The sequence below is a fragment of the Schistocerca cancellata genome, chromosome 1 (genome assembly GCF_023864275.1).
Source record: "Schistocerca cancellata isolate TAMUIC-IGC-003103 chromosome 1, iqSchCanc2.1, whole genome shotgun sequence".
In the NCBI taxonomy this organism is placed as follows: domain Eukaryota; kingdom Metazoa; phylum Arthropoda; class Insecta; order Orthoptera; family Acrididae; genus Schistocerca; species Schistocerca cancellata.
The window spans coordinates 990274525-990295596 of NC_064626.1; the positions used below are offsets into that span (position 1 = coordinate 990274525).

The window sequence follows — 21072 nt, forward strand, 5'->3', positions numbered from 1 at the left end:
ACTGGTCAGGTTATTGGTGTAATTGTTGAGGGATTCATCACTGGAGCAGATACGTTTGCCACAAATACCTAGGCTGTAGGGAAGGGAACGTTTTATGTGGAATGGATGGCAGCTATCAAAGTGAAGGTACTGTTGTTTGTTTGTGGGTTTGATATGGACAGAGGTGTGGATGTGAGCTTCAACAAGATGAAGGTCAACATCCAGGAAGGTGGCTTGGGTTTTGGAGGAGGAGGACCAGGTGAAATTCAGATTCGAAAAGGAGTTGAGGTTATGGAGGAAATTAAGGAGTGTTTCTTCACCATGAGTCCAGACCACAAAGATGTCATCTACCAGGCCAGGGGAAGCAGCTGTTGGGTCTTCAGGAAAGCCTCCTCCATGCGGCCCATGAAGAGGTTAGCATAGGACGGAGCCATCCTGGTTCCCATGGCCGCTCCCCTGATTTGTTTGTAGGTCTGGCCTTCAAAAGTGAAGTAATTTTGGGTTAGGATGAAGTTGATAAGCGTGATAAGGAACGAGGTTTTTGGAAGATCTTCGGGTGGGCGTTGGGAGAGGTAGTGCTGAAGGGCAGAGAGACCATGGGTATGTGGGATGTTTGTGTAAAGGGATGTAGCATCTATGGTGACAAGAAAGGTTTCAGGTGGGAGAGGAGTGGGAATGGATTTGAGGCGCTCTAGGAAGTGGTTTGTGTCTTTGATGTAGGATGGGAGTGTGCGGGTGATAGGTTGTGGTGGTCTACCAGAGCTGAGATAAGTTCTGTTGGGGCTTTGAAGCCTGCTACAATGGGACGGCCAGGATGGTTCTCTTTGTGGATTTTGGGTAATAGGTAGAAGGTAGGAGTACGGGGCTCAGGTGGAGTGAGTAAGTGTATGGAAGCCATTGTGAGACCTTGTGAGCAACCTTGGGTTTTTAGGATTTTCTACAGCTCAGTCTGGATGGAGGGAATGGGGTCCTGGGTAACAGCTTTGTAGGTTGAGGTGTCGGAGAGTTGACGCAGTCCTTCTGCCACATACTCCACACGGTCAAGCACCACAGTTTATCCGCCGGGAGGATGACAATAAAGCGGTCTATTTTCAGCTCCTTAATGGCACGGGATTCAGCTGCGGTGAAGTTGGGGGTTGTCGGGATGTTCTTCAAGAAGGACTGGGAGGCAACACTGGATGTGAGGAATTCCTGAAATGTCTGCAAGGGATGGTTTTGGGGGAGGGGAGGAGGGTCCCTTTGAGAAGGCGGTCGGAACTGTTCTAGACAGGGTTCAACACTGGGTCTAGTATTTGGGGGCTGTGTTTGGGCATTGAAGTGATATTTCCAGTTGAGGTTCTGTGTGCATGAGAGGAGATCTTTAACCAGGGCAGTGTGGTTGAATTTAGGTGTGGGGCTAAAGGTTAAACCTTTTGATAGAACAGATGTCTCTGGAGGAGAGAGGGATCTGGATGAGAGGTTTAGAACTGAATTGGGACTGGTGATGTGTGGCATTTGACTGTGGTTATAGTTGAGATGTGGTCTGTGTGGGGTATGTGCTGGGATGGGGAGATTGAGTAGGGTGGCTAGGCTAGGTTTGTTGGCTATGAGGGGGGTTTGTTGAAGGTTTTGTTGTGGTTGGTGTTTGCGAGGGATAGGGAGAGGGACCCCACTTCTTAGGTGTTGCACTAGTACTGTGGATAGTTTCTTCAGGTGGTGTGTGGCATGGAACTCAAGTTTGCAGCTGGCTTCTAGGATGATGTTCCTGAGTGTGTTCTCCAAGCAAGGGTTTGAGAGGTGGAGGACTTTGAAGAGAGATAGGAGCTGTTGGGAGTGGTGGTTACATGAAGTAGTGTAGAGATTCAGGACAAGTTGGGTAAGGGCTAAGGATTGAAGGTTCTGGAAGTCCAGGAGAGACTGGTGGAAGGAGGAATTGCACCCAGAGTTGGGAATTTTTAAGGTACGTCCTTTAGGGGTAATTCCAAAGGTTAAGCAGGACCGGAGGAAAAGTATGTGGGATTGCAGTTTGGCTACGGTGAATGCATGTTTCCGGAATGAATGTAAATAATGTGGTATAGGATTAGGGTACATAGTGGGTAACTGGTGGGTAGGGAAATTAAATAACTAAAGTCAAAATGGTAAACATAAGAAGGAATAAAACACGGAGGGAAGGACGAGAAAGAAAGAAATTGTGTTGGTAATGTTCAATACCAAAAGAAGACCACTAAATAAGAAAAATATGGAAAAAGTTGACCAGACCAAGCAAGTATGTCCAGATCATGGGAAAAGAACACAGGTTGCTCAAAAACTGAGATAGCGAGTGGCGAAAAAACGATCGCGCGTGCCGCAAAAACGATCGTGCGTGCCGCAAGAAAGTTCGTGGTTGGCGGAGAAATGTCCCAAAAAAATTTTCCTGTGGCAGAGAAAGATAGCCAATGACACAAAATTATCGCCAGCAACACGAAATCGACAGAAATGGATGATACTGGTGGGTGTGGAAGGGATTGTTGGCAGTGATTGTTGGCTGGAAAACAGCGAATAACGAACATTAAAACTATGGAATGTTAAATAAATAAATCAATAAATAAAAAAGAGAAGTGGACTATAAACGGAATAAGATAATAGGAGGAAAATGAAACTAGCACAGTTGGTGACGAAACTATTTATTTATGTATATATAAAACACTGAAGAAGAGAAAGTGTTTAGATGACAGATGTAAGTGATAACTAACAAAAAATTACTTCACTTTTGAAGGCCAGACCTACAAACAAATCAGGGGAACGGCCATGGGAACCAGGATGGCTCCGTCCTATGCTAACCTCTTCATGGGCCGCATGGCTTTCCTGAAGACCCAACAGCTGCTTCCCCTGGCCTGGTATAGGTTGATAGATGACATCTTTGGGGTCTGGACTCATGGTGAAGAAACACTCCTTAATTTCCTCCATAACCTCAACTCCTTTTCGAATCTGAATTTCACCTGGTCCTCCTTCTTCAAAACCCAAGCCACCTTCCTGGATGTTGACCTTCATCTTGTTGAAGCTCACATCCACACCTCTGTCCATATCAAACCCACAAACAAACAACAGTACCTTCACTTTGATAGCTGCCATCCATTCCACATAAAACGTTCCCTTCCCTACAGCCTAGGTATTTGTGGCAAACGTATCTGCTCCAGTGATGAATCCCTCAACAATTACACCAATAACCTGACCAGTGCTTTCCTCTCCCACAACTATCCTGCAGACCTTGTCCACTAACAGATCTCCCGAGCAATACATTCCTCCCCGTCCAACAACAATGTTCCTACCTCCAGACCACACAGAAGCATCCCCCTTGTCACCCAATATTATTCTGGCCTTGAATACATCAACAAATTACTTCGCCAGGGATATGACTTTCTCAAGTCAACCCCTGAAATGAGATCATCCCTTGATAAAATTCTCCCCATACCACCCAGAGTTGCCTTTCGTGGCCCCCCTAACCTCCGTAACATCCTTGTTAAACCCTACAATATTCCCAGACTACCTCCTCTACCCAGCGGTTCCTACCCCTGTAACCGACCCCGCTGCAAAACCTGCCCCATGCATCCCCCCACAACCACCTACTCCAGCCCCGCTACTGGTAAAACATACACAACTCAAGGCAGGGCCACATGTGAAACTACACATGTCATTTATCAGCTGATATGCCTGCACTGCACAGCCTTTTACATCGGTATGACAACAACTAAACTGGCTGAGCGCATGAACGGACACAGACAAACTGTCCGCCTAGGAGATGTCCAATACCCAGTAGCAGAGCATGCCCTCCAGCATAATTCTAGGGACCTAGGAATCTGCTACACCGTATGTGCCATTTGGCTTCTCCCACCCAACACCAGTCCCTCTGAACTGCGGAGATGGGAACTTGCACTCCAACACATCCTTTCATCCCGCCATCCCCCTGGACTGAACCTTTGTTAACCAACCTCACTCCCATTTACTCTTCAGTCTTCTCCTTTTTCCCTCTCCTCTTTAGCCATTCACACATCTTTTCATCCTACATAGTTGTGTTTATCTTTGTAATGTATACCTCTTTACTTCTGTATGCATCCTCTTTGGTTTGAAGCTGGCACAGTACGTACAGTAGAATATCTTTGGCTTCCCCCTGACAACCATGCCTCCATCCTTGCTACCCTCCCTGTTTTCCTTTCCCTGTTGCTTCATAACCTGGGTTGTGAGTAACTGAATCCACTTTCCCTTCTTCCCTTTCTTTCCCCCTCTCCTCCCTGATGAAGGAACATTTGTTCCGAAAGCTAGGAACGTAAATTTTCGGTTCTGTTTTTTGTGTATCTATCGGCTGTACTGAGCTGAGGTAAGTACTGGCCAGCCCCTCTATCTCTTTGTTAGTATTTGTTTCACATCTTTATATGAGATTTTCCATTAATCATTTAAAGGAGTTGTTTAGTCAGACACAGGCACATTGAGAAAGAATGCTGAAATATTTTTAACTTTCAGGCATAGTTCTTCTTCAGAAGTAGAAAACTCATGCTTGTTGGACAAAAACCACTCACATATACATGGCAACTGCCTACAGCACTAAGGCTTGACTGCGGCTACATCTGATGGGAGTAGCAGTCTAGCTAGGGTGAATATTTGGCTTAAGAAGCAGCATGGGGTTGGGAGGGGAACAAACAGCAGGGTAGGTGAGGAGGAAGACAATAGTGTTGCCTTTGCGGGTGAGATGTAGGAGGGGTGGGGAGGAAAGTGAGAGGGAACAGGGAAGGGACAGGAAGTAGGAGAAGTGGAAAGCATTATGTAAAGGATTGTGTAGATTGGTTGGTGGGATGATGGGATGAACCCATGTGTAATACTGGAGTGGGAGTAGAGAATGGGCTAGTGAGGGTTGAGGCCAATGTGAATGTGCTGTAGGGAAATTCGGGAAAGCTGGTGCTGTTGGGAAGAATCCAAATGGAACATGCTGTGAAGCAGTCATTAAGATGAAGCACATCATGTTGGGCAGCACATTCAGCAGCTGGATGGTCCAGCAGTCTCTTGGCCTCAGTTTGGCAGTGGTAATTTACACGGGCAGATAGCTTGTTAGTTGTGATGCCCAGGTAGCATGCTGGACAGTGGGTACAATTAAGTCAGTAGATACATGATGGTTTCCACAGGTGTTCCTGCCTATGACAGGGTAGGAGGTGCCAGTGACATGCCTAGAATGTGCTGATTCTATGTGGGTGTGACAACTAAAAAGCTGTTTATCCGCATCAGTGGTCACTGGCAGACTGAGACACAAGACGGCTTGACCACCCAGTTGCGAACATGCTGCCCAAAATTATGTGCTTCACTGTAATGCTTGCTTCAGAGCCTCTGCCATCTGATTTCTTCCCACCAACACCAGCTTTGCAGAATTGTCTTGTGGAAAGTCTCCCTACAACATGTCCTTCATTCCTGTACCCCCCCCCCCCCTTCCCCTGCCGACACCAACCTTTGCTAGTCCTTGTCCTGCACTGTCCTATCGCCTTCTCTGCTCCCACTAACTTCACTACCTTTTCCCTTCTTACTATCCCTCTTCCAACCCCACCCGGCACAGCTATCTGATGCTGCACCTAGCAACCCTATCCTGTCCCCACAACATCCCTGCACGCTCCCACCATCAGCACCTTAATTCCTCCCTTACCTTGCTATCCCTCTTCTTTATCCCCATTTACCCACCCTAGCTAGACTGCTGCTGATTTCAGACACAATCAGTCGGGAATTATACCCAGAGATAGTGGCCATGTGTGTGTGTGTGTGTTTCCTACTTGTGAAGAACGATTGTGACTGAAAGTAAAAAAATATTTCTTACATCCTCTTTTCATTGTGCATGTCTGCAACTCCAACACCTCTGTGTGATGAGTAGTAGTCTACCCTTTCCATATTTTGTTATTCCATCCTGGACTTCCCATTGTCTGAAGTAGAAATAATGGTTATTTGAAGATGTTGTAATGGTCTTCAGTCCAGAGACTGGTTTGATGCAGCTCTCCATGCTACTCTTTCCTGTGCAAGCTTCTTCATCTCCCAGTACCTTCTGCAACCTACATCCTTCTGAATCTGTTTAGTGTATTCATCTCTTGGTCTCCCTCTACAATTTTTACCCTCCGAGCTGCCCTCCAATACTAAATTGGTGATCCCTTGATGCCTCAGAATATGTCCTACCAACCGATCCCTTCTTCTAGTCAAGTTGTGTCACGAATTTCTCTTCTCTCCAATTCTATTCAATACCTCGTCATTATTTATGTGATCTACCCATCTAATCTTCAGTATTAATCTGTAGCACCACATTTCGAAATATTCTATTCTCTTCTTGTCTAAACTGTTTACCGTCCACGTTTCATTTCCATACATGGCTACACTCCATACGAATACTTTCAGAAAAGACTTCCAGGCACTTACGTCTATACTCGATGTTAACAAATTTCTCTTCTTCAGAAACTCTTTCCTTGCCATTGCCAGTCTACATTTTATATCCTCTCTACTTCGACCATAATCAGTTATTGTGCTCCCCAAATAGCAAAACTCCTTTACTACTTTAAGTGTCTCATTTCCTAATGTAATACCCTCAGCATCACCAGATTTAATTCTACTACATTCCATTATCCTTGTTTTGCTTTTGTTGATGTTCATCTTATATCCTCCTTTCAAGACAGTGTCCATTCCTTTCAGCTGCTGTTCCAGGTCCTTTGCTGTCTCTGACAGAATTACAATGTCATCGGCGAACCTCAAAGTTTTTATTTCTTCTCCATGGATTTTAATTCCTGCTCCAAATTTTTCTTTTGTTTCCTTTACTGCTTGCTCAATATACAGATTGAATAACATTGAGGATAGGTTACAACCATGCCTCACTCCCTTCCCAACCACTGCTTCCCTTCCATGCCCCTCGACTCTTGTAACTGCCATCTGGTTCCTGTACAAATTGTAAATAGCTGTTCACTCCCTGTATTTGACCCCTGCCATCTTTAGAATTTGAAAGAGGTATTCCAGTCAACATGGTCAAAAGATTTCTCTAAGTCTACAAATGCTAGAAACATAGGATTGCCTTTCCTTAATCTATTATCTAAGATAAGTCATATGGTCAGTATTGCCTCACGTGTTCCAACATTTCTACGGAATCCAAACTGATCTTCCTCAGGTCGGCTTCTATCAGTTTTTCCATTCGCCTGTAAAGAATTCCTGTTAGTAATTTGTAGCCGTGGCTTATTAAACTGATAGTTCGGTAATTTTCACATCTACCAGCACCTGCTTTCTTTGGGATTGGAATTATTATATTCTTCTTGAAGTCTGAGGGTATTTCGCCTGTCTCATATATCTTGCTCACCAGATGGTAGAGTTTTTCAGGACTGGCTCCCCCAAGGCTGTCAGTAGTTTTAATGGAATGTTGGTTTCGACTTAGGTCTTTCAGCGCTCTGTAAAACTCTTCACGCAGTATCATATCTGCAATTTCATCTTCATCTACATCCTCTTCCATTTTCATAATATTGTCCTCAAGAACATTGCCCTTGTATAGACCCTCTATATACTCCTTCCACCTTTCTGCTTTCCCTTCTTTTCTTAGAACTGGGTTTCCACATGAGCTCTTGATATTCATACAAGTGGTTCTCTTTTCTACGGTCTCTTTAATTTTCCTGTAGGCAGTATCTATCTTACCCCTAGTGAGATACGCCTCTACATCCTTACATTTGACTGCTAGCCATCCCTGCTTAGTCCCATTTTGCACTTCCTGTTGATCTCATTTTTGAGACGTTTGTATTCCTTTTTGCTTGCTTCATTTACTGCATTTTTGTATTTTCTCCTTTCATCAATTAAATTCAGTATCTCTTCTGTTACCCAAGGATTTCTATTAGCCCTTGTCTTTTTACCTACTTGATCCTCTGCTGCCTTCACTATTTTATCTCTCAAAGCTACCCATTCTTCTTCTACTGTATTTCTGTCCCCCATTCTTGTCAATCATTCCCTAATGCTCTCCCTGAAACTCTGTACAACCTCTGTTTCTGTCAGCTTATCCAGGTCCCATCTCCTTAAATTCCCTCCTTTTTGCAATTTCTTCAGTTGTAATCTACAGTTCATAACCAATAGATTGTGGTCAGATCCACATCTGCCCCTGGAAATGTCTCACGATTTAAAAACTTGGTTCCTAAATCTTTGTCTTACCATTATATAATCTATCTGAAACCTTTCAATATCTCCAGGCTTCTTCCATGTATACAACCTTCTTTTATGATTCTTCAACTTTCTTTTATGATTCTTGAGCCAAGTGTTAGCTATGATATAAGTTTTGAAGATATATAACCAAAAAGGAGGAGGTGCAGGGGATGTGAAGAGAGCCAGCAGTTTGTCTCTTGCAAGTGAATGATGAGTGATGCATATGACCCTTAAAGACAGAAAATAACTTATTTTTAGCTTTAGCATATGCACCTGCGTGTATCACACACCTCTGCAGAAACACCATACTAAAATTTCCCTTATCACCACCTCTGACAGCAGTCTGATTGTTTTAGAGCAATGACTTGGACACTGAATAATGCTTGTTTTATTATTTTTTGGAGAAATTACCTTAGTTGATCATACACCTGCTCAATAAATTTCTTTTATCAGATTCTACCCTGTAAATCTTTTGTCTGTATATGCCACAATGTCCTGGATATTACCATTCTATTATGGTTTGGGCTTCCCACTTCAGGTTCCATGAAGTCTGCAGGATGTGGATGTTGATATGGAAGGGTGCTTGCTTTAGAGCATCCTTTCCCAGCTTTTTTGTCTCAGTACCTAGACAGTATTGTAATAGTTTTACGTCACATATTAATACTTTGTAGTTCTCCTTTCCAGGGATAACTTGCTTGTAACTCACAAAAACCTCCATCATTGTAATTTTTTTAATGCTATAAATCTGTTCTCATCTTTCTTTCCAAAGCTTAGAGCCTTTCATCCTTTACAGAAACATTAACATGAGTGATTAGAGGAGGCAGACACTGACCTCTGAGACAAGCAATTTTTTGTCTCATATGGTTGAAATAAAAAAAAATGTATGTCAGAGAACCTCTCGAGTGCTCTACTAGCATCTGTTATGTGTGTATTCATTTCAGTTTCCTTTCAGATATTATTTCTATAAAAGATGTCTTAGATATTTAAACCACTTGGCTCTTTTGGTGCTGAAATGTCAATGACAAGGAAAGTATATGCTATATGTATGTAGGCTTCTGCAACCAGTGTACATTTTATTAAAATCTTTCTGGATTTACTGCTGCATCATCATATCAAATACTTAAAGTGATAAACATGGTCATAGTCCTTTGGCTTCCTCAGGAATAGACTAATTTAGCTGGGGTGTTAGTGTTCATACCATAAGACAATTGATGTCAGTTTTCTGAGATGCTGAAGGCAAAGCTGTTATCAAATCGAGTGTTGGTTTGGACACTACAGTGCTTTACTAGGCACGATTGTGATGGAACTAGTATGTGGTCACCTTATTTTGACCGTTTAACTGACATATTCAGCCAGTCATAGGGGAAGCTACAGGTTAACAGGGTCTCTGAACCACGGTGGTTGGTCCTAAAGTACCCATGGCCACTGCTAGAATAGAGGGAGTGCATAATATGAGAAGGTATTAATGGGTTATAGAATTTGCTGTCAATTGGTGGTCCATTGTGAATCAGTGACAAGCAATTGGGGACCGAGTTTCCCTGCTGTTGGTAGCACAAGACTTGTGGTAGTTTAGGGCCAGTAAATTCTTAGAAAATTGGCATTGGTGGTCTTATAACATACATAAAAATGTAGTATATTGAAGACCACCTCCCAGTTAAATCAATCTATATTCAGGGGAAGGGAGCTGCAATGCAGGCAAAATATATGTTGTTTTTCATTTTCATGTAGATCCACTTTTGGACATTTTATAATATTTTTGCATCTTAGTGGCACTAATCACCTGCATAAGCAACCTAATGATTAAATTTAATTCCATTAGTATTTGTTTTAAAGGACTTCCTGCTTTAGTTGAGAGTTAACTTTATATGCTTTTCGACTGGTGTCATGATTCTGCAGTAAGTTTCTTCTGTACACCTCAATACTAAACAGATTAATTTTGAGCATAAATCAAACTCTTTGAAAATATTTACCAATGTTTGACTATCATACAACTTCTAACATACACAGTGGGAATGACGATTCCTGTATTACATTCAGAGACATTTTCTGGTATCTTAAGTGGGGGAAGGTAGCTTACTGCCATTGTTTTTATGAAAGCCTTTCTAATGTCTTCCATGACAGATGCCAGTCTTTTTCAGGAGGCAAGTAGGCAGTAGTTCGCATATGTGACATCCAGTAGAGGAATTATCCAGTAGTTGGCACAGACAAAGGCATAATTTATCTTTATTAAGAGACATATGAGGGCAGTCTGTAGATATTGTTTCTTTTCTTTCTGTAATTTCTAGAAGTGATTTTAGTTCTTGTAAACCTCTCTCATTATGCATATGATCTCCTTTGCATATTTTGCTGTTCTTCAGGTTTTTGATTGTCTTGTTTTTTCTTTGTAAACCTATTTAGATTCTCTTATTTTAAGGTAACCAAAAATTTTTTTTTCCTTATTAAGTCTATGTGTAAAGTACAGCCTTGCTGTGCTGGTACTGCGAACGGCTGAAAGCAAGGGGAAACTACAGTCGTAATTTTTCCTGAGGGCATGCAGCTTTACTGTATGGTTAAATGATGATGGCGTCCTCTTGGGTAAAATATTCCGGAGGTAAAATAGTCACCCATTTGGATCTCCGGGCGGGAACTACTCAAGAGGACGTCATTATCAGGAGAAAGAAAACTGGCATTCTACGGATCGGAGTGTGGAATGTCAGATCCCTTAATCGGGCAGGTAGGTTAGAAAATTTAAAAAGGGAAATGGATAGGTTAAAGTTAGATATAGTGGGAATTAGTGAAGTTCGGTGGCAGGAGGAACAAGACTTCTGGTCAGGTGAATACAGGGTTATAAATACAAAATCAAATAGGGGTAATGCAGGAGTAGGTTTAATAATGAATAAAAAAAATAGGAGTGTGGGTAAGCTACTACAAACAGCATAGTGAACGTATTATAGTGGCCAAGATAGACACGAAGCCCATGCCTACTACAATAGTACAAGTTTATATGCCAACCAGCTCTGCAGATGACGAGGAAATTGAAGAAATGTATGATGAGATAAAAGAAATTATTCAGGTAGTGAAGGGAGATGAAAATTTAATAGCCATGGGTGACTGGAATTCGACTACAGGAAAAGGGAGAGAAGGAAACATAGTAGGTGAATATGGATTGGGGCTAAGAAATGAAAGAGGAAGCCGTCTGTTAGAATTTTGCACAGAGCATAACTTAATCATAGCTAATACCTGGTTCAAGAATCATAAAAGAAGGTTGTATACATGGAAAAATCCTGGAGATACTAAAAGGTATCAGATAGATTATATAATGGTAAGACAGAGATTTAGGAACCAGGTTTTAAATTGGACATTTCCAGTGGCAGATGTGGATCTGACCACAATCTATTGGTTATGAACTGTAGATTAAAACTGAATAAATTGCAAAAAGGTTGGAATTTAAGGAGATGAGACCTGGATAAACTGACTAAACCAGAGGTTGTACAGAGTTTCAGGGACAGCATAAGGGAACAATTGACAGGAATGGGGGAAAGAAATACAGTAGAAGACGAATGGGTAGCTCTGAGGGATGAAGTAGTGAAGGCAGCAGAGGATCAAGTAGTTAAAAAGACGAGGGCTAGTAGAAATCCTTGGATAACAGAAGAAATATTGATTTTAATTGATGAAAGGAGAAAATATAAAAACGCAGTAAATGAAGCAAGCAAAAAGGAATACAAAGTCTCAAAAATGAGATCGACAGGAAGTGCAAAATGGCTAAGCAGAGATGGCTAGAGGACAAATGTAAGGATGTAGAGGCTTATCTCACTAGGGGTAAGATAGATACTGCCTACAGGAAAATTAAAGAGACCTTTGGATAAAAGAGAGCCACTTGTACGAACATCAAGAGCTCAGATGGAAACCCAGTCCTAAGCAAAGAAGGGAAAGCAGAAAGGTGGAAGGAGTATATAGAGGGTCTACACAAGGGCGATGTACTTGAGGACAATATTATGAAAATGGAAGAGGATGTAGATGAAGATGAAATGGGAGATACAATACTGCGTGAAGAGTTTGACAGAGCAGTGAAATACCTGAGTCGAAACAAGGCCCTGGGAGTAGACAACATTCCATTAGAACTACTGATGGCCTTGGGAGAGCCAGTCCTGACAAAACTCTACCATCTGGTGAGCAAGATGTATGAGACAGGCGAAATACCCTCAGACTTCAAGAAGAACATAATAATTCCAATCCCAAAGAAAGCAGGTGTTGACAGATGTGAAAATTATCTAACTATTAGTTTAATAAGTCTCAGCTGCAAAATACTAACACGAATTCTTTACAGACGAATGGAAACACTGGTAGAAGCCGACCTCGGCGAAGATCAGTTTGGATTCCGCAGAAATGTTGGAACACGTGAGGCAATACTGATCCTACGACTTATCTTCGAAAATGGATTAAGGAAAGGCAAACCTACATTTCTAGCATTTGTAGACTTAGAGAAAGCTTTTGATAATATTGACTGGAATACTCTCTTTCAAATTCTAAAGGTGGCAGGGGTAAAATACAGGGAGCGAAAGGCTATTTACAATTTGTACAGAAACCAGATGGCAGTTATAAGAGGCGAGGGGCAATACACTAAGCAGATTCAGAAGGATGTAGGTTGCAGTAGGTACTGGGAGATGAAGGAGCTTGCACAGGATAGATTAGCATGGAGAGCTGCATCAAATCAGCCTCAGTACTGAAGACCACAACAACAAAAGTACATCTCTTTCTCGTCTTATAATCTCTGTTTCCTTCCAGATACTAATGTGCTCATCTTTGATTTCTGTATTGTCTCTGATTTGCACCCACACTGCTTCTGCCATTCTCATGTCCAAAGCTCCTCTTTACATATTTAATTAATCCACTATTTGATGGTCTTTGTCTTTTTTCCAAAGTATTACATCATGTATGTTGGTATCGTATTCCTTCAAGGAATTGTATATTTTCTCCAATTGGCTGTAAAGTGGAGACATATGCATTTAAGGAGATAAGATTGTGCCTGTTGATAATATGCATTTGATACTGGAACTATATGATCTGTGCTCTAATGAATGATGCATTAGGGATAGGTCTTTGTAAAATAATTATAGCCAAATTCTAAATGAAAATTTTATTTTCCTAGATTGATTCATTGAATTTTTGAATTTTCAGCAGACACTTTTAACATTCCATGTACCAAATGCAAAGTCCTTTTTCTTATGCTGAGGTCTGTTCAATAAGCCACAGTCCTGATTCAGAGGCTTAATATTGAGTTTCCTGCCTGTGGTTTCAGTGTGGCTCAAGCTTCTCCTGTTTTTCGTACTTTTGGTGTATTCCCATTATTTTATTGTCCTGGTACTGCACTATACCTGTATGGCATTTTCTTATGTGCCAAATGAGGAAGTGATTGATTAGTGCCTTTCAACCTCACGCAGGACAAAGAAGAATTTTTTTCTTTGATATGGCATAATTCAGTTAAACAACATTTCAAAGTAATACTTTTCATCCTGAAATCTGTTCTCAATCACTAGAATATAGATTTCATGACACGAGAATTCCCATAAAATTTTACTATATTCCTATTCCTTTTCCTTTTCTTAAGGAAATGAGACACTTAAAGTAGTAAAGGAGTTTTGCTATTCGGGGAGCAAAATAACTGATGATGGTCGAAGTGGGGAGGATATAAAATGTAGACTGGCAAAGCGTTTCTGAAGAAGAGAAATTTGTTAACATTGAGTATAGATTTAAGTGTCAGGAAGTCGTTTCTGAAAGTATTTGTATGGAGTGTAGCCATGAATGTAAGTGAAACGTGAACGATAAATAGTTTGGACAAGAAGAAAATAAAAGCTTTCGAAATGTGGTGCTACAGAAGAATGCTGAAGATTAGATGGGTAGATCACATAACAAATGAGGAGGCATTGAATAGGATTGGGGAGAAGAGGAGTTTGTGGCACAACTTGACTAGAAGAAGGGATCGGTTGGTAGGACATGTTCTGAGGCATCAAGGGATCATCAATTTAGTATTGGAGGGCAGCATGGAGGGTAAAAATCGTAGAGGGAGACCAAGAGATGAATACACTAAACAGATTCAGAAGGATGTAGGTTGCAGAAGGTACTGGGAGATGAAGAAGCTTGCACAGGATAGAGTAGCATGGAGAGCTGCATCAAACCAGTCTCAGGACTGAAGACCACAACAACAACATCTTATTAATTAGGTATAACAAAGTTTTGATCTTTCACAGAACTGTAAATATTTCAATCAGATCTTTGTTCTTCTGTTAAGTGTGCACCATTTTGTAACAGTTTATTTAACTTCTTATTATTCATTTAAAAAAAATTGCATGTTTGTACATAATTAGGTAATGTTAGAACTTTAAGGATATCCACATTTGTAAATGTATCATTTTTGGTTGTTTTCTGATCACTAATACCTAAGAATTAAGAAACTGAGTTATTTTGTTTTCCTGTGTGTTGCAGTTTATGGAACGGCCACAAGGACAGTTACCACATCCGAGGCCAGAAACTCCTCGAAGTGTAACACACAATCACGATGAAGACTACTCAGATGAGGAAACTGACAGCAAGTCATCAGAAGAAAAGGCTGGTTGAAAGTCGTATTTTTGAGGCTGATTTTTTTTAAAGGCATGCTCAAACATGTGGCTACCTTCTCACTGAAGACACTGAGTTTGATATGTACTGACATTAAAAGAACAGACTCAAACTCAGTGTTGAACTGTGGTAGCTAATTGTGCATATGTGTGTATATTAAGGGAATGTGAATGACAGATTTGTCTGTTTAAATGGTGCTGAATGTAAATGACTGAAATATCTGACTTCAAATACATGATGAGTAAGAGATTTAAAACTTAGTGCCCATAAATGTTTTTATTAATTCATAAATGTTTTCGTATTTCAGACTTGAGTTGAAATTTAAAGTGTTTTCCTGAAACCCAAGTCATTCCTTAAATTTTGTTTGACACTTTCTATTTGTTTTTGATACACATAGTCCAAAAGAAATAGATATTTGTAAATTGGCATATAGGTTAATTAAACGCATAAATATTCAGTATGAACAGCAAATATGTTAAACTGTAATAAATTGGGATTCCGTTACTTTCACATAGTTTATTGCATTTATTTTCAAAGAGCAGTACCTGCTGCTAAACATAGCTTATGAAGAAAGTTACTTCTTTCTTCAAGTGAATGCTATAGGGAAAAAACCTTTTGTTTTCTTTGCATTCCTGAATGTGATTCCACCGCATCATTTTGGAGTTGACTGTGTTACTGCCAAATTACAGCTTTAATATTTGCATAGATTTATTTGTTTGCATTAAGTCATCACTACTGCATGTTTTCTTTTATGTTTTTAATTAACTGGAGCACAATAAAGAACATATATTCTGTATGTAGTTAATTTCATGTATATATAAAGCATACACATTTTACCAAGAAATGCACAAGCTCATTATTTGACTGTAGGCTTGTTTCAAGTTTCTCTATGCAATTTACCTTTTCTTTTTCTTTTTTTATGATATGTTATGATAGGAAAACCCATGAGAAGTAAAACTGTAATGAAAAAAACTGAAGGTTTTGTAAAAAAAAAAAAAAAAAAAATGCATTTTAAAAAGGCTGTAACATTAATCTGCATTTCTTTTCCATTTTAAATTGTAAATGTTTTCTAACAACCACATTTTTTGTGTCTTCCATTACAATTTTTCATGATATGCTAATGGCATTGTTCTTACCTTTTGATCGGGATCCATATAAGATGATAACTTGCACAAACATCAGTGAGCAGTTAGTTTCATATTGCAGCCACCATTTATATCAAGGTTACTTTTTACTTTTCAAGAAAACTATATTGTTTGTTATTTATTTTTTGGTAGTTTGTTTTGAGAAAATGATCCTCAGAATGAAACTACAATCAAATACAACCAGATAAAAATTCTATTTATCAAGTAGCTGCAGATGGAATTTTTTGACTTTCTGGCTGTGTTTTGTGAATTTATCTAAATATTCCTTTTGTAGAACTATTTTCTAGTCAGCAAGGTGCAGTCTTAGATCACATACTAGCTGCATCTCATTGATATAACTCATAGTATGTTTTGTGTGTGTGTGTGTGTGGGGGGGGGGGGGGGGTATTCAAATGTCACTTCCACATCTGTGACAAGATGATAGATTAATAATACTGAGTGATGCGGACAATTGCAGAACATGGATCTCCACGCAAGAAGCAAACTTATCAGGTGAAGATACATCTGCGCTGCGAGTTTACACTTAACTTGATTGTCCACTTGTGACTGCTGCTGCTTGCTAAGCTGAATTTTTTCTGTGTGTATTTGAAGTAGAGCTGTTTCACAGCCCACAGAAAACATTTTTTGTGGGTTATGTATAGCTAACAATTTTTATTCAATAAAAGCCATCTTCAGGAATATGGATTACCAGATAGCCTTAATCAAAATTTGAAACTATGAAAGTTTTCTGACACAAACTCATTGTTACCTGTAGCATGACAGATACATTATTTGTTTATATCATTTTAAATAAACATTTTGTCATAATTTTAAACATTCATTTACTATCCTCATACAGCCTGTGAAGGTTTGTGATTTTTCTTGCACTGAACTTTGTGTATTTTAAGTGACCTGAAGCAAAGAAACATGTAGATGTGCAAAAGCTTCCACTTTTATTACGGCATTGTGCACTATGTGCCATCCCCATCAACCTGTGTTACCCACAACACCTTAATGAGTTTTGTGTTTGTTCATGGATAACTATTAAGAAAAGCAGTTAAATGAGTTGAGGGCACCCTGACATGGAAGACAATGCAAAAGAACTAAAGATACCGTACATGATCAAGCATTGAACAACTCAGAAGTGATGAATTTGAACCAGAAACAGAGCATCTCCTGCTTAGAAATGTGATAGCCACTGCCTCACTCGTGTTTATTAATTGAGTTTGTGCTGGTTGGCATTATTATTATTATTATTATTATTATTTTGCTGTGTGATGCAAGGTGAATGTTGAGAATCTGTAAAAATAAATAAATAATGATTTATGTTGGAATAATTTGTGCTGGTTCCAAAGTTTTGAAACGTTTGAATTTGTGTGTTCATCTTCAACGTATTTTTCATTATGTAAATGGTACATAATGCTGATGTTCAATTCAGTTCAGGACTCAAGAATGTCTATTAGGTTTTCTGATCAAGACTAATGTGACTGAGACATGGAAAACTTTTAATGTGGGACTGAGTACGACTGATTGTATCTTCTGCTGCTTTATTGGAAATTAAATCACTAATAGGTTCCTCTCCTTTCTTTAATTTTTGTGTACACTCAATCATCCTGCCATTGGAAATTAGAAAAGTTCTCAGAAAATACTTTTTGCAGACTTTAACTGAATATTCTGAGCATGTAAATAGTATTTGTTGATACGGACCTTTGGAGGTTGGGATCCTTTTTTGTGCTCTTCTAACTGCAAGAGATTCTGAACTAATTAGTCCACATAGGTAGGCATTTTGAGAGTTAAAAGATCCCATTTTCCAAAAGTTATTGAAAATTCTTTTCCTTTCTTCTTCAGTTATTTTTGAAGCACATTTTAGTCTACAGTGGCAAACCACCATTACAAAATATTTTGCAGGAACTATTTTGCCTTTCTGGCATGGCACTGTATGCTTCTTCATGATTCCTTTTCAGTTTAATCTTCTGTCTTTTATATTCTCTCTGTCATTTTCTTCTACATGAATTCTGTTGCTCATCATCTTCATTACACTCACTTTTGGATAGACGATATTCTGAAGTACAATGCTCTTCATCTGTGATTTCTCTAAGCCTTTATGAATTATTCATTTTACCATAAACATAAATCCACACAAACCTCTGTAACACCTATCAAATAATCAAGTAACAGTTAAGAGAACAATATAATAATATAAAACTCAGATAATGTTATCACACAAAACATATCTGAAAACAGTTTAGACAATGATTACAAAGCTTACCTCGAAACAGTTTAGACAATTCTGTAATACAAAACTTATCTGAAAACAGTTTTGAGAACTTTAATGCAAAGTAACGACAATAATAATAATTGAAAGAAACTTCCAGATGGTGGGACAGAAAATCTAAAATTTTGTTTCATGTCACTGTAGTGCAAGTCAGACTTACTTTACTATGCCATAACATATAAACGATTTCACAGTAGAACTTGTGGTGCCATCTTTGAACCTATTGTGCATACAAAGACATACAACACTATGCCATCCAACAGAGTGCAGTTTCCACCACATCTCATAGAATGAAACTCATTTTCATCAAAACCTGAATTACACCATTGGTGCCATTAATCTCTTCCTTTCCACCATTCACAAAGAATTTTCTTCTATTTCTCCTGGGCAATCTACCACAAGATAAAATACTGTGAGTAGTAAATCATTTACAAGCCTTGTCTTTTTTATAATTAGATTTATTGTTCGGTATTGTTTATTATCGACTGTGCCTAATATTTTTCGTACCAGACTTGCATGTACACATACAAACATTTCCTAGTGATGTAATTCCATTGCAAACATGAAATCAACTGTTTTCGTGATACAAAAAACCTTTATAATTTCAATATTGCTCGTTTAACTCTTTTTGCATATGGCCTTACTTCCACACTCAATTATTCATAGTATATTAATTCCATTTTCACAAAAAATGTGGATGTATCCCTGATAATCAGGATTCTGGAGGGATTTCGAGTTGAACAGATTAATGTCTTTTTCTTGCAGTTTACCTGGTGGACTTACTGAAAAATTCCACTTCAATGCACTGCATAAATATTCAAAAAATATAGTTCAGACTGAACCCTATGTTCTGCTTTTTCGACAACTCGGAGAATAATCTCAAACCTAGAAAACTGTTCTCTTACACAGTGTGTGTATCATAACTGCCTATCTTGGGGAGAGATCAGTACTGAAAACTAGACGAGAAACGGAGATGTGATGTCAAGCTGAAATTTTGTCTCATTGTGTGTAGTACCCTCAGATGCCTCAGTTGGTATTAATACTGACTAACAAGGAGAGGTCCCTTGTGGTGGAAATGCCTTTTTGAAACCATTTATAGTAATGTAGGTTAAAGTCCCAGGTATCACAGCCTGCAACCATTTACCCTGGTGGTCCCTTATTTGTGGGGGGGGGGGGGGGGGGGGGGGGGGAATAATGCAGAGTTTCACGTGATATTCTACAGTTAAAAAAAATAATGTAATACAGGTGTAGTATAGCTATTATTGTACAGACCTCAAATGCAAAAGGCTGTGTGTTCTAATCTGATTAGATTCATTGAAGTTCTTTTATTTTTAAATCTTTATTGAAATGACTGATCATTATTTTTAATAAATTTGACTTAATGTAATTTTTTGTTTCTATTCCTTTGTCACATCATTTTAATCACTTTTTCAATTGCTCTCTTTCTATAATTATTTTTCAACTTGAAGTCTTTGTTCATGTGAATAAAATTATTTATATGTATTAACATCAATTCTAATTTATTCCATTTTATCATCCTATATTTTGTCCACATGTTATTGCACTCATTCATTATTTCTATTCCTCATTTTGCTTGAAATTTGTTTTCTGTTATAATCCTTTTTATGGTTTCAACTTTCATTTGCATTATTTTGTCTGTAGAACAATATTAACATTCAAGAAAATTTACATGTTTGACACCATCGCCGAGTCAGTATAAATAGGTTATTTTGTCTTTTAACTGATAAATCAGCATTTTGCAATATTTAAATATAATGACAGATCGATAAAAATAATTAAATTCACATACCAAAGATTCCAACTGGAAAAAGAATTGCTGGAAGAAAAATGAGAGCAATTGAAGAAGTTAATATAGCAATTAAAATTATGGGACAAATAAATAGGTGTAAAAAGTTACATTTAAGCCAATTAATTGAATAAAAATAATTATGAAAATAATTTTGATACAGATTTAAAAATAAAGAGGCATCTTGTGAAATTCGAACCCACAACATCCCGCATGTCAGGCCTGTACTATAACCATTACTTTTTTTACAGCTGCAGTGCATCACACATAGTTTTGAAATTTTTTTTTCATCCATTAGTTGCAAACAAGTGACCTTTGTGGTCAATGACTGCAAGGTGTGATACCTGGTACTTAACCCTTCAGTACCATATAGGTAGTTCCAAAAAGTCAAGTCACACCCCTGGTGACATATACTTGTAAGATTGGACTCTGGCGTAGCATTTCAGCAAGTCACAAATATTACGCCGAATGTCCAATGGACATCTGAAGTTAAAGGGATGTTATTTGCTATAGCGTCAGCAGAACAATACTACACATAAGTTATGAGAAAAACAATAAGAAAAGTAAGAGTTGGTTTAGGAGATAGAACAGCAATAAAGTTCAGGACAAGTTTGATAAAATGAATAGCTAGTGTTAGCAAAGTAATACAAAAGTTCAACAACTATAAAAGGATTTTGTAATTGACAGTCAGGTAGTGATTTCTATTTCATTTTGTGGGTACTGGCAGTTTAAAATAGCCAAATTAAGTAAATAAAAATTTGGTTGGGGGAAGAAAGTTGGCTGTGCACTTCCAAAGGAACCATCCTGGCATTTACCTGAAGCAATTTAGGGAAATCATGGAAAACATAAATCAGGATAGCCAATGTGGGTTTGAACCATCATCGTCCTAAATGCGAGTCCAGAGTGTAAACCACTGCACCACCTCACTCGGTAGAAATAAAATTTAGTGTTGACTGTATCAAACACAAAAATGGATGCAATTACTACCCTTAGGTCGGTATTACACTATCAAATTTCTTTGTCAAAGATTTGATCAAAGATGTGATCCAATATTCCGTCCAATATATTTGACAAAGATCTTTGACGTAGCACTAGAGGTGGTGTTACACTGTCATCAAATTTTTCGTCAAAGTTCAAGATGGCTGACAACA

The 21072-nt window shown here is 38.8% G+C and overlaps 1 protein-coding gene across 3 annotated transcripts in view; it reads left to right on the forward strand.

Annotated features, from left to right (window-relative positions):
* The window catches only part of LOC126088610 (cytosolic purine 5'-nucleotidase), a 486141-nt gene extending 466859 nt beyond the window's left edge, over window positions 1–19282 (forward strand). For all 3 annotated transcript variants that reach the window (XM_049906843.1, XM_049906834.1, XM_049906850.1), the window contains exon 12: window positions 14584–19282. In XM_049906843.1, coding sequence (XP_049762800.1) covers window positions 14584–14715 — 132 coding nt within the window. In that variant the 3' untranslated portion in view covers window positions 14716–19282. The remainder of the gene's footprint in view (window positions 1–14583) is intronic.
* The last annotated feature ends 1790 nt before the right edge of the window (window positions 19283–21072 follow it).